This window comes from Lottia gigantea (assembly GCF_000327385.1).
Source record: "Lottia gigantea unplaced genomic scaffold LOTGIsca_89, whole genome shotgun sequence".
In the NCBI taxonomy this organism is placed as follows: Eukaryota; Metazoa; Mollusca; class Gastropoda; family Lottiidae; genus Lottia; species Lottia gigantea.
The window spans coordinates 657,095-672,053 of NW_008710923.1; the positions used below are offsets into that span (position 1 = coordinate 657,095).

The window sequence follows — 14,959 nt, forward strand, 5'->3', positions numbered from 1 at the left end:
TGTCTGTTGGACTAATTCTCAAATAGATATGGGAAACTCATTCATTTCTATATCTTAGGCTATATTTTAGTATTCATTTACGATAAATTGTTTATATAAATTTAACTTTGACTTCCGTTACTTTGAATTAATAGTCGTTCGTTTTGCGGAAACGTTCATTCTTGAAATTTTGGTTGTGATGTGAGGTTTGGTGGCGTGGTTTTAGGTGACAAAGAAAACTGTGGTACCGTTTGGAAAAGATTTGGCGAGAAAGTTTGAAGCTTACAGAGCGTTGATAATCAAAATGGCGATCAAGGATACCACAGTTTTTGTGAAAGTTGGTTTGGTTGTGACCATTGTTGCTTTAATTGTGCAGATTATCGGGTATTCGACTGATTTTTGGGAGAGTTATGACCGACCCCTAGCTCTTTATAAATACAGTTATAACCAAGGCTTGTGGAGACTGTGTACCAGCACCAACTACACTGAAGGATGTATGGACATTCCACAATCTGCCTCAAGTAAGTTGCTCCTCTTTCTTATATATTCTCGAGAGTTAAATTAGTAAAACACTTGCTTTCTTATCAGGAGTCTGGGTATGATCCCAACAGGATCGACATTGAACTCGATTTCAACACAGGTTTCTACCCTGTTAGTGATGCATGTCGGAGGCGCTGGTATGGTCAAATCACTTTAAACAATGGCCTTAAACAAGGTTTTGACAAATTTTCCATCACTGCACAAAACATGGCGTTGACCATGACCACAAGGAGCAATCAATCATTTAATTTAAGGATCGATCAAAATGTCTGGGCGAATATCAAAATCATTAAAAAAAGTCTTTTTCTGCAACTTTTCTCATTTCCAGCCATAGAATTAAAGACAACACGTGCTTTTGAAACCTTGGCTTTTATTTTTGGATTTGCCAGTATTGTGTTACAGTTGTTGTCTATTTTCGTGAAACAGAAGAAGATTATTACAATTTTAATCAATGGATCATCTTTCTGTGCTGGTAAGTGAATCTTCAAATAATTCTACTATTTCTATTTGGACTGGAATAGTTGATTTGGTCATTCCCATGGCCACAATCACTTCCCATTTCGCTCGTTTCCAATGTGCCCCTTCGCGATTCCTGTTTTTTCGTTTCTCCTCTGTCCTATTCCTACCATTATCATTTCCACCTCTGCTGCAATCCACCCCTTGATCATTTCACCCCTTCCCCATCTCATCGGACCGAAATGGAGAAAAGCCAATATAAAAAGGGGGCGATATGAGAAGACACCGTGTAGTAGTAACACCGCTTTCTATTTGTAGGTTTATTGGTATTTATTGGTATAATAGTATTTGCTACAGATAAACCTACTGGCTATGAATATGGCTACTCATTCGCTCTGACCATTGTTGGAGGTGTACTGTATGTCCTGGCAGGTCTGATACTGATAGTTGATGTACAGAAAACTACCACTACCTCTTCCTAATGATGGAGTTGTGTTAACAGCAGCAGATTCAGTGGCTCAACTTAATGAGTTGAGTCCTTGGACAAGATTCAGTTTTAATCTAAGTTAAATTTCTTTGTACTTCCTATCCATCAAGTCATAAGATCGTTTATAATGAATTTTATAAAAGTATATACACGTCGAATTCTGTGCTTTACCAACAGATAGAAACGGATATATACCTTTAGCCTTTGGTGAAAGCTTTAACGATATTTCAGTCTTATGTATATGATATAATAACTCTTATTAACTTTAAATAAATATTTATATAAACATTATCAACGTTTTCTATATTATTTATATAATTCACATTCGTTATAATTACATACACATATTATTCTCATAAATTATTTTCTTAATAATCATAATGAATAAGAAATAAATAGATATCAAACCAATTATAGTCTTATTTATTGATATGCTTGTTTCGGCAACAAAAATATTGAAAGTTTTGCCACTAGACATGCCACTAGGCTGTAATTGGTAGTGTATCAAATTGTTGCATTGACAAACTTCTTTAATTCAAGAAAAGTATTTATTTCAGCCAAGGTATAAGACAAGGTTCGTAATAGCTGGACATGGTGAAGATACATCTATAGAACATCTATTTTGAATATAATTGAAAATAAAATAGGAGGCAGACTGAATCAATGAGGGACTGTCGAGGCTGAGATTCAAATTCGGCAGCTCTGTAGAAGCGCATTGGCGCAAGCTTCCCAAAAGAAAGTTCTTGACAAAATTTATAGATCAGATGCATTCTGAAATGCATTTGAAATGAAGTGGGGTACAAATGGAGTAGAAACCATTTTCTTTTGGGGATAGCCCCCTCCCCCTCCCCCCTCTTGTATCCCCACTAGCACCGCCACTGTACTTGTACTAATCAAGATCTGAATATTTAGAAGAAGTAAAACTCTCCCTTCCAGGAAATCTAACCGAGATTTACTGTTTCACATTACCGTTGTTTTTGTTTATCTGTCCTTTCTTGTAACAGTATTCCATCGCATACCCTTTTCCTTTGATTAACAGTTGGAAGATAAGCTCAAAAATATCCCAAAATGAGTCGTGAGTAGAAAATATTTATTAATGAATCACAATGAATCAAACACAAAAATAATATTGTTACATAATGGCATTGTACATAGTTATATATATATATATATTCTTTAATGGAACATAGTTTCGTTTCTTGTTGCAGAAAGTTTACAACGAAACAATAAAGAAGACGCAGACATCAAAGCTCAAATTGTAAACAAAGCGATTAATACTGAAATACGAGTCTCACATTTGACACTACCGTAGCTACAAACACCAAACACCATTGCCCCTCTGAATATATTACTTGTTCCCCAAACAATAAAAATCTTGTTACGGGACTGGTTTGGAGAGTCTAGCACGGATCAAAATTCCTGGTTCGTGTGCTTCGTCATAATGTTGACGTTTGCCATAATAGTCACTTTCATTAGAGTTGTGTCCCATACGATCACAATCACACAATCATTATAAAATTCCAGAGCAAACTATAAGTGTTATAGGGACAGGTCAAAAGTAATGCAAGGACAGACAGGGAGTATATATATCGAAGAGAAACGGTAAAAATATTAAAGGCGACACTTCGTCGGTCAGGTCAACAATTACAAATAGATTTAATTTAGAATTTTTATATGGAAATTTTATTAACTATCGGCCATACGCAACCACACCTCAATAATGGGCACCAAAATCATTTTAAGCAAAGCACGGTACAACGGTCGAGATTGCTGGAATCCTTTTTAAAATAAATTGTGCGTATAAGTTTCATATTTTGACCGACGTCTCCGATACAACCCACCCACGATCCTATTTTCAGGATTTTTTTTTTATCCATTTATCTATTAATGTCTCCGGATCCATAGAAATACAATATTTATAAGGTTTAATGATATTATGATAGTATTAATTACTCTTCTTCCCTCACTGAACGTTTCCGTGGTGCAAATTGTCAACAATAGTATCTTGGAGTTGACATTTCAATCTATATCAATTTCAATTTTAAAACGCGATTCTGTAAACATTGTAGTCAGGCGGTGATTAAAATAATTTTGGTCGCAGAGTTGCCTCCCTTCATTCCATTTATTTCGTACATGGAGAGTATTTGATTTTTTAGTGATATCACACCAGATAGTAATAAGGGTTCACAACACCCTCGTGTTCCATAAAGCAAAACCTAAATAGCTTTATGTAGGTATAAGCAAGGGTATATTAAAGAGATTGTAAAGAGGTTTTCTTAATTTGTTATCTGTACCGCGGACACTGCTAGCATCAATTTGCACCATTCCTAGTTTTAGTCACACGCCTGTGGTTCCTGTGATTTCAATTACACTAAGCGTTCGATGACATCACTTATCGCAAAATAAGCTATACATTAGGATGCAGGAACCACGTCTGATTGGTAATTGGAATGTTGCAAATTGATGCTATCTGTGTCCCCAAAACACATGACAAATTTAGAAAACCTCTTTACAATCCCTTTAATGCTCTATATGTACTAGCGGATTTAAATATTTATTAGATAGTTGTAGCTTCAGCCATCAGAACAGAAGTAGCTAGGTCGGAACGTAAATGCGTGACAGTCAAATTATTTCCGTGCTCTGTCGATTCCAATTGTTTTATATATTCTGGTGGTAAGATATATTCATATCATTACCCTAGCTATGATTATCGTATCGTCAAAAAGTGGCGAAAGGTAACCCGAACTGCTGTGACCATTGCTCGTTGAAAGAGGTTGCCAGTGCATCTTTGCATATTCCAATCGTGTTGAATATAACGCCAAATAAGAAATTTAAAATGTAAAATAATAAAATACGTAATAATTATATAATAGAGACAAATAACCTTCATGAAATCTTCGCTCAATGTCGTACAGCAGAGATACTCGAAATTTCATCACATATGTGACCTACAATCCAAATGATTCTTTAGCGACATCACACGCTATATAGAAAAATCCTTTGCTGCATTCAAGCGTTGGGTGCATTTGGAATTCCATATATATAATATGCTTTTAATGCTATAACCACATAACTGCTCTGACGATATTGTTAACACGAACGTGGGCGAAGCAGGAGGGTCCAATGATTCTACAAGTACAGAAGCATCAGCGGCCAAATTTCTCATATATTTAATGTAACCCGGTTCATTACAAATATATTTTGCAGAAAAATCACAATCTTCCCAAGGCTCAATCTCCCAACGATCATGATTTAATGGTTAAATTCTTCGAGTTTCTTGAATATATATAGACTATATCATACATCTTATTGTATTTAACAAAATAAAGGTCCAGCACCATATATACTTTAAAGCACCAGTGCCAGGTTATATACAGAAGGCGTGGAAAAGGCGCCAAGCTAAGGGTGTATTGACATTTAAAAGCACGTGCTGATAGTTCAATTTTCAAATAAATTTCTCTTTGTAGTCCATCAATAATAAATCAATAATTTGTGAATACACAAGGAAGTAATGTCCCCTTCTGTTGCCCTCAAGTGTTTTATTCCCATTTGCAACTTCCTTTTCCTTCCTCAAAGATTATAACGACAATAGTTTAATATTGATATATAGCGACCTCTTTCACATACTTGATCAAAGAACACTTCAATTGGTTGAAATAACACATTGAAAACACGTGGATACACGACGCTATTTGAAATTACCTGGAAACACGAGGCTATTGAAATTTTCCTAGATACACGATTCTATCTTAAATCACGTGGACACAAGAGGCTGTTTGGAATCACGTAGACACAGCAACACCATTAGATTCAGCAGCAGTAGATGAATTAGTACTGTCGATTGTCTCTGTTCTCTGAAGCCGGGGTATCGGGGCATCGTGGATCACAATGGCTTCCAGATGTTGGTGGGTCAAATTAAAGGGAGATAACTGGTTATCCGACATTTGTCTCTGAATGATCTTTTGGTGCCGTGTGCGAGCGACAAGAAGGGGATCGGCATTCTTGGTTTTATCGGAATGATTGACAGGTGGATGTTGTAAAACTATCATAGGCTGAGTTTGGTTTGCAGGCGGGGCTGGTGCTACGTACAATTCGTGAGTATGATTATACGCATGTGGCGTACTACTACTGTTCGTACCGTTACTATGTATATTACTGGTATCGGTATCGACCAAGTCAGTATGGCTATCTTCTGGAATGGAGGATATTTTGCTGAGGTGATGCTGTTGATGATTACCGTGATGATGGTGATGCTCATTATGGTGATGATGATGATGATGATTGTGATCCTTCTTGTCGTGTTCAGGGTCTTTGTGTTTGTAGTACTCTGAAATGAAAATAAAAATAATCATAATGAACCCCGTATTTTAATCTGGCTAAAATAAGGCCCACTGTCAACTAATACATGGTCTGTCCTACATTTAGCCAAAAAGATTAACACGGACTCTTAATTTTACAAGTAACAGAATTAGGTCCACTACACCAACGAGATTTGGTCCTGTCCAACATTCAGCCACCAAACAGGAGCGCTTGTTTCCTTCGAATCCTAATTAACATCATCACCTGCTCTTTTCTAAAGAAAATGTAGCAATTTGTTTCATCTCATATGTTTCCGGTTTCCTGCAGCTGAATTTTATAATCGCCCGAGAGAGAAGAGTTTTAATAAACAACTTTCATTTCAGTGATTACATCTGAAGACTTAAGTCAACGAAACCTTCTCTTAAATAACTTCTTTCTCTATTTGTAGAGCTTATCATTCGGCTAAGCTGATAAATTCCAATTTTCTGCAGAAGCATAAGTCCTTAGGCTTCATTTCATTTCCTGTAAGAAATAGCGAGTAAAAAATTGGCACCGTACCTGAAACGGAGAGAAATGCCACTCCCCACATAATGCTCCAAATCCAACCCAATAAAAATAGAAAAGTTGTCAAAAACTGTAACAAGGCCACATAAGAATTCACCCATACAACATTCGACTTGGTGCCATTTTTATGCCGAAGACGAGAGCAGCATAATATCGACAGGCCAGCTATAAATGTACCTGAAAAACACACAAATTTCGAAAATTATTATTAAGTAAAAACATTTCTCCTTATTTGTTGAATTGATATTGCTATCTTGCTTTAGGGCACAATTTTACAAAACCAGATACTGACTCTGTTAACTCACAACATACTGGAGAAATTCAGAAAACATTCAAGACGATTCTGACGTCATAGCTGACAGGAATATAGCCTTAAGATCAAACAAATCATCTCTAACCTTCTGTGATTTCAGTTCGAATTTATGAATGATTATTGTTTAGGCTACATGTACTTGTAGAGCCTATTTTTATGATGTTATTTGTATATGCGAAATAGATGGGTGGTCTAACGTAGGTAGGGAATACTTCCTTTCGTGGATGTTTTGGTGAATACAAACACGAGTCCTAATGTTATTTTCATTAACGGTCTGCAGGCGATAAATTTCCACGAACGGTTTTGTTGCCATTGCAGTAGAACCAATTATGTACGTCTATACTCTATAGAGCACCAGCTCACAATGTTGGAAGACGTTGCATCTATTCGATGGAAAAATTGTTACTGAAAGTCATAAGCAGTGCCAGCCTGCCAGGGGAAGATTCCAAAGGCAGTGGCTAGTCTGTAACTTCTTAGGGCACCATTTCAAATATGGTTTCTCTACGGGGATCTACATAATGTTCATGTATCTATATCTGTGTATTTCTGCTATTGATTGTATTCTATGATGCCAGCATCTTCACAATGTCAAGATTTTACAAACTGGAATGGAATGCAGCGATTTGATTGGACCAGTACACCAGCGAAAACAGCCAATAGGAGCCCCCGACAAAAAAGTAAGTTGTAAGTTGTAAGTATTAAGGCTTTGTGTTCATAGACTTTCTGTCGAAGCCTCGCATTGGCTGTTTGCGTACTATCAATTCAAACCGCTTCATTTGCAAACTTCCAGGATACAAGCAAAGTAACTATTGCAGTCAAGGTATAAGTACGGAGTTCGTAATACCTTGACAATGTGAAGATGCGGTGCCAGATGCTACCAATGTTTCCATGGCTGTAATGAGTAAAGACGAAAGATATTCAACTGACTGACATGATTAGGTAATCTCTGACTATTTGTTTAAAGTTGTTGTTGGCATGCTCCGTATTGTAGCGTTTTTCTTTTCATTCATAATGACGTCATAGTTATCATCCGATTTCATTCATAAAAATCTCGATATTGGGTCAACTTGACCTGATTGTGGCATTGTAACATTCCATTCTAGCATACCATTATAACATTCCAACAGTGCAATATGTTACCCTTTTCGTCTAGATCGCTAACCCAGACAATGTGAGTAATGTAGTGGGCGATGGAAAACTACTGGTTTTCATTTATCCTATATGTTAGGAACTATATATTCTTCTCGGCCTAAACAACCATATGAATTCTAAGCTTCCATTTTTAGTCTACCATAGCCTGAGGGATACGGAAATGTCAAACGAAATTAACGTTAGCCTTTGCAACACAAAATGCCACTATTTGTTTGAAAAAGGTTTTATGCTAAAAGCGGCTCTTCCCCAAGACATCCCTGTAGCTAGATTTCATTGTTCGGGGGCTTGTACCCCCATAGAGCTGTGGGCCTGCCCCGATACCGCCTTTTTACATAACAGGCTCAAAGGACAGGAATTGGGAAAGCAATGGCTCGTTGAGTTTGAGCGTGCTCCAGGGTGCAACCCTGCATAGGTCGAGATAATATCTTTGGATTCTCTAACCTGGTTTCCTACTGCCAGTGATGCAGGTCAGTGGGGCTGACATCGATAAGGCATCTAGTAGTTCTGATCTGACAATAAACTGCCACTGTCCAAGAAAAATTTACCTCATTTCACACTGTAGGCTATGTCTACATCCCTTAAATTTTTTTAATCAACACGTCAATCGTGCTGTGTAAGGATTTCCCTGTAAAATCGTGTATCTATTATCTTCTTATTGATATATCTAGATTTTTCTCAGAAAACAAGCAGGAAATATTTAATAATAAAAGATAACATCTATGACCGACAAAATACATTGTTTACAAAGCAACTATGTTTGATTTACAAGATATTATCGCACAATTAGTCACAAAATAATCAAAACGAATTGTTATCGGTTGATTATAACAGCGCATGTATGTTTAAGGGAGATAGAGCACTATTACTGATTTTTTTGTAAGAAATTCATCCAAGATGATTATAATAAGTATATAACAGCTGATAGCAATTAATGCATACGTGAACATTAAAATTTTATCGCCTAATGGTTATTAAAGGGACAGATATGCCATTTGAACCAATCATACCTTAGTTTCAGGCACAGGAATTATTTAGCTAAGCCAATCAGTAATAGTGTTCACAGCTCACCATCGAAATTTGAGCCTTGAAATCCGCGGTGGAAACTTAAAAAGACGAGTTGTCTTTTCTTGAGACACTGCCACGTATATATAGAAAAGACATCTATAGAATTAGAAAGAGAAATTCCTACTTTTAGATATTTTTGAAGGAATACGCGATTTTCGTACATTCCTAGTACTTCTTGACACTTTTTACATATGTTCAAGACTGAAACCAACCCCCAAAAAATGGTGAATCTGTCCCTTTAAGCTGAGGACTATTTTCTGGTCGCAATATTGCGATCACTTAAGTGGTAAGTGGTAAAACGTCAAAGTAAAGAGGCTCGCCTTAGAATACACAAGAATTCGGTTGATTCATTACTGAGGTAGATTCAGCTTTACGGAAATTGTCGAGGTTTATCGAACGTTGGAATTCTAGACAGATCACGTTTTAAAATCGATTTAAATGATAAATTTCTAATAATCAGGAACGATAATAAAAGATTTCTTTATTATACCATTATGTTTTGTTGTATGATTGTTGCTATTGGTTTCTATCAATGCTTCGTCAACGTACAAAATCAATTTAAAATTCTAGTCACGTAATGCTGTCTTCAATAATTAACCGAGGCAGTCTTGTAAGTCGCAAGGCTTGTCAATCAAATCTACCACAGTCCCGTTCTAATTTACCCCGTCTTGTAGCAAAAGCAGTTCGAATGTTGGTTTATTACCACTTGGAATCTTCCTTTACAATTGCACACATCAATTCCCAAAACAGTTTCGTTCAGTATTAAACAATTGCGTAATCAATGAACTTAGTAAAGCCCATTTCCCGCCATATTTTACTTCTGTTTGGCTTGTTGGTCCGTTGGGATTTTTTACCAGCCCATCACTTGTCACATATTCTTACAATAAACATGTCGAAATATCTAAATGGAATGTCTCAATATTTGACACCGAAGTTATGTCAATTTCTTGGATATAAAATTAAATCATTTATAAGGATTCTTAATATAGCTTAGCCTAATCCGAATTAAACTTACGTGTTGTAACGTCATCAATTCATGTGTCAACGTAATGTTTGTTTTCTTTGCTACAAACTCCATTCGCTTACAGCGAGTGGGCGATAATGTAATTCATCAAGCACCGTACAGATTTACGACCTTATTGTTAATTTCCGTAGCAAGAGTATAACTGACAATATTAATGATATACTCTTCGTGGGCATTGGACGATCTCTACTGGGAGTAATGTTAAGGGAATATATTAATTAAGCTCGGATTACACAAAACCATTTAAAATGAAAGACTATACATTGCTAAGATGAATTGTTCTTTCCCTTGTGACTACTTTGTCGTCTACGTCGTGCACTATACAGACGTAGACGTAATTGTTTACCATATCTGGTTTATGTTATTTTTCTTGGAAAGCAGAGATCACAATTTCAAAATGATCAGATTGATCAAGAGCAATGTTCAGAGGAAGTTATAAATGTTGGCTTTAGAAAGTGCTGAAAAAATAATGCAATCCCATACTTTGCCCATCCCCAGGCATTGATTTCCGAAAAAAACATTATTTAGCCAGACATTACAACCAATATCTAGGGACATCCTAGACTTATATAAAACTTTCCCAGACGGATTGATATTGTCGTGATTTATATTGATTAATACCTTTGCGATCTAAAAAATATAAGTGGACACCAAAATAAAGTGAAACCTTCGTTTAAAGTCGTTTCCTGGCATGTAAAAATATCTCTGCTATTCATAGATTGAATAACAATGCTATCAATATGGATAACAGTAGCCTAACCATCTTCCATCCGGATGATCCCGTATTTAATACGGATCTATTGTCGTGTAATACGAGCTCTCGTATCGTTTGTCAATATAAGATGGACCATGGATTTCAATTCTCAATATTCTCAACACGTCATTCAAACCACCTACTCCTAAATGAATAACAAAGCTATCAATTAGGATAACAGTAACTATCTCGATCCGGTTGATCCCGTATTGAATACGGATCTATCTCCGTTTAATAATAGCTTAAGACGCTATCGTATCGTTTGTCAATATTAAACGCACCATGTAGTCAATTTTCAATATCCCCTATATGTCATTTAAACCACCTATTCGTAAACAATTGTATCAATTTGGATATCGGTAACTATCCTCGAATACGGATCTATTATCGTGTAATACTAGCTTAAGACGCTCTCGTGTCGTTTGTCAATATTAGACGCAGCATAAGAAGATTTGTTTTGACAGCAGAAGTATATAATATATGGAAGAAATAATGGAATAAATCACAAGAGACTGTAGGAAATAGACCGACAAGACTTCATCAATTGTCTCAGCTAGCACATCAAGACATTGATATAGATCAATAACAATCGCACCCAGGAGAATTAGACACTGTCGGACTATATTTGACCAATATAATGCAGTAATGAAATCCATCATTCCCAGATTTGTCATTGACATTTTGGTCGCATCTGGTGGAAATGTCCTTAACGACCAGCAATACCAGACATTGAGGTTCAGGAATGAAATCTTCATAGCCTCAAGGTTCACCTCATTTCACCCATTATCCCGTTACCCATTAAAATAGTCCTTAGAAAGAAAGAAAAAACAGTCCGAGTACAGCTCCTTGAAAAGGAAAGTACTCTTTTACACAATTAAACGGCGGTGTCTTTAATCCTTCGACAGCCTCCGACTACTAGGCTAATTAATCATTGTTTCGTTTCATCATATCTCAAACGTTCTTTTCAATTTGCAAATAATCTCAAAATGATCTGTCGGAGTAGTCGGGGATTGTACACACCGATTAAACGAAGCCCTACATTGCCATATAAGAAATTCTTTTAAACACTTACTTAGCCAACATACTGGATAATCAAAGTTTATAACTCTGAATTTCAATGCTTTAATACCTCATGGGGCTAATAAAATTGTCGGCTTTATTGTAACAAGTGCCACACGATAATCTTCTTTTAAATGGTAGATAGTAGATATATATCACATAATACGGTACCTGCTGCAAAATATGGCAAATAAAAATTATACTTTATATCAAATCGTAAAATAAAATCGACACATACCACTTACTTTTATATACACACTTACTTTTATATACACACTTACTTTTATATACCACTTACTTTTATATACCACTTACTTTTATATACACACTTACTTTTATATACCACTTACTTTTATATACCACTTACTTTTATATACCACTTACTTTTATATACACACTTTTATATACCACTTACTTTTATATACACACCTACTTTTATATACACACCTACTTTCATATACCACTTACTTTTATATACACACTTACATTTATATACCACTTACTTTTATATACACACTTACTTTTATATACCACTTACTTTTGTATACACACTTACTTTTATATACCACTTACTTTTATATACACACTTACTTTTATATACCACTTACTTTTATATACCACTTACTTTTATATATACACTTTTATATACACACCTACTTTCATATACCACTTACTTTTATATACACACTTACTTTTATATACCACTTACTTTTATATACCACTTACTTTTATATACACACCTACTTTCAAATACCAAATCAAATTCAAAGACAATTCCCCAGACCATGGGTGGTGAATGACAGTAATAACATGGAGTCCAAGACTACATTCAGAAACTGGATAATATATTAAAACCTACAATTCCTTATTATCTGGGTGGTTTTTTGGTTGGCATTATTCCTACAATGGTCTGTTATGGACAGAAAAAGAGAATGTAATTGAAGTAGGTATCATAAGGAGAAATGCCATTATTGACCTATAAAACATCCTCTCCAAACTCAATCGCCAGGAGGCACTATAACTCTGTTTTCTTATTGTTAACCTTTCTAAAAATTCATACTTTACGGTGATCATAACTACTTTTATGTTATGAATCTCATTGGCTGATGGGCTATTGATCTGGAACTGTAACATTCCCCCGTTTCAGTTAGATTCAAGTCGACCTACTTTACAAACATCTTGCGCTTGCGGTCAATTCGCCAATCCATTGCAGAGAGAACCGATTGTAGGGTTGCGCCTATGCCTTTTCCACGCGCTCCTTTTAGAATCCCATTAACTCGGCCTGGCCCTATTTGTACTTCAGCTCCAAGAGACTGGTACCCACTGGCTAAATTACGATGACTATGATGTCCTGGCGACAGGCCACAGATGTCAGACGCGTCCTTTCATAGTGCCAGTAATCCCGCGTGATGAAGATACAGTGTGAATTCTATCAAGTTGGACTCGAGGGTTAATCTTCAGTATTCACCAAGTTAATGGTGGATCAACATCTGATAGAGGTTAAGCTTCTGGGCCACACAACTACTTACATTAATGAGCTATCGTCTCGTAGTATCTCCGAGCTCATATAATTGACTTTTTGTGAGCCGGGATATTGCGCTCATTCTTTCCTGATGTCACTTTGCGACTATGTTTGTTACCATGGCATCCCTTTTTGAGAGTTCACTCAGTTAAATTAGTATATTTACTAAGGTAAATAAGGTGCCCTCATACCATAGTGATCTAGTAACGTATCGTTGCGAATAATGAAGATTGTCGCGAGTTTCAAATGCAACTCAGTTGTATGAGTTGCGTTCGAAACGTCCGGTATTCTTATTCGCAACCATAGTGATCGCTATGGTGTGAGAGCCACGTTTAAATCAATAACTTAGAATATGCTTCTTAATTTCCTTTCACTTTTAGATTTCTTGCATATGGCTTATAAAATGATACTTATTATCAAGTACAAGATATGTGAAATTTAAATATATTACATTACAGATACCAGATCTATCTAGGATGGTTGTTTATGTACCAATGTACATTATGTTAAAACGACCTGACCGATTACTTACTGCAGACCTATTGATCAAAATAAATGCCAAACTGATTATCGAGAAATACAGTAGAATTAATCAAGAACAGCAAGCGGTCATAAGTTTCGAACGCAACTCTAATGCTATACAGAGTTATTCGCAACCATACGGTCTGATTGTGACTATTGTGTGGAGGCATCTTAATTCATCCAAGATTCAATCCCAGATTTGGTTGAGATGACACCTCCCGATTTTTCAAATCGGTTTTCCCTTGTCAGTGATGCAAGTTGGAGGGCTATAATGGAAAAGCGTCCAGTTGTTGGGATGGGACAATAAACCGAGGTCTCGTGTGCCTCAGGCTGGATCTGTTTATGTTGGGAGTGGCAACTAAGATCAAAATTTACTTCTATCGAGTTCTGTAATCAAAGATTCGACTGAAGTAAGTGATGAGATTCACTTATTGACTGTTTTACATTACTGATAATAAACAAAAACAATATCTAATCGAAGGCAACATTAAAGAAGATTGACATGTCATTTGTCTGTGGGCAGCTATCACAAGTTAATGCCAATTGGAATTAGGAAAATATGAATCCGGCCAAATAATGAAACTAATATATGTTTGATAAATGAAATGTCAGGAAGAATTAATTGAAATGTCAATCCGTGTTGATTGAAAGATAACAGTAGTACGGGGTAAAGTTACATATCGAGCTTGTTAATAATCAGATATTGATCATCAATTAAAAACTGTAACAGGACGTAATAGAACGGGCGAAATAAAGGTAACAAACAACTAACCATTTGATTTACAATGGTAACAACTTAGGTAAAAAGCTTTATGTTTACCACCTATTCCATGGTCAAACATTTAGGCATTATTTTTCCGGATTAACTGTACCAGCTGAGTTATTGATATAATGATGGGAATAATTTATTAAAGGTCACCAGAGTTGCATACCCCGACCAAGATTAAAACCCACGAGACCCCTCCAAAAGGATTATAAGCTATGGTGGTCCACTATCTGGATTTTTACTAACATACCTAACTGGTTCCGTGAATTGTTATAACGAACTCCACATAAGATTGATTTGATTCGCAAATTATGTATTGGCTTTAAATCATACAAGATCCACTCTCCCTTTTCAACATGTATTTTTTCTATGCCATTAATACTAACAATGGATAACCTTATTAGAGCGTGAATAAACTACAGATAGTTTAAAAGGAAAAAGCAGTAAACTGTCATAA

General features: G+C 36.0%; 2 protein-coding genes across 2 annotated transcripts; one reads left to right on the forward strand and one right to left on the reverse strand.

The window, feature by feature from the left end:
• Window positions 1-283: 283 nt before the first annotated feature.
• Window positions 284-1,457, forward strand: LOTGIDRAFT_169803 (hypothetical protein; the record flags this gene model as incomplete). Its single annotated transcript, XM_009068098.1, has 3 exons — window positions 284-500; window positions 848-991; window positions 1,294-1,457. 3 exons carry the CDS (start codon window positions 284-286, stop codon window positions 1,455-1,457), a joined length of 525 nt encoding a protein of 174 aa, XP_009066346.1.
• A 3,787-nt stretch (window positions 1,458-5,244) lies between these two features.
• Window positions 5,245-7,528, reverse strand: LOTGIDRAFT_169804 (hypothetical protein; the record flags this gene model as incomplete). Its single annotated transcript, XM_009068099.1, has 3 exons — window positions 5,245-5,789; window positions 6,320-6,502; window positions 7,483-7,528. The coding sequence occupies 3 exons, from the start codon at window positions 7,526-7,528 to the stop codon at window positions 5,245-5,247; spliced, it is 774 nt and encodes a 257-aa protein (XP_009066347.1).
• Between the last annotated feature and the right edge of the window lie 7,431 nt (window positions 7,529-14,959).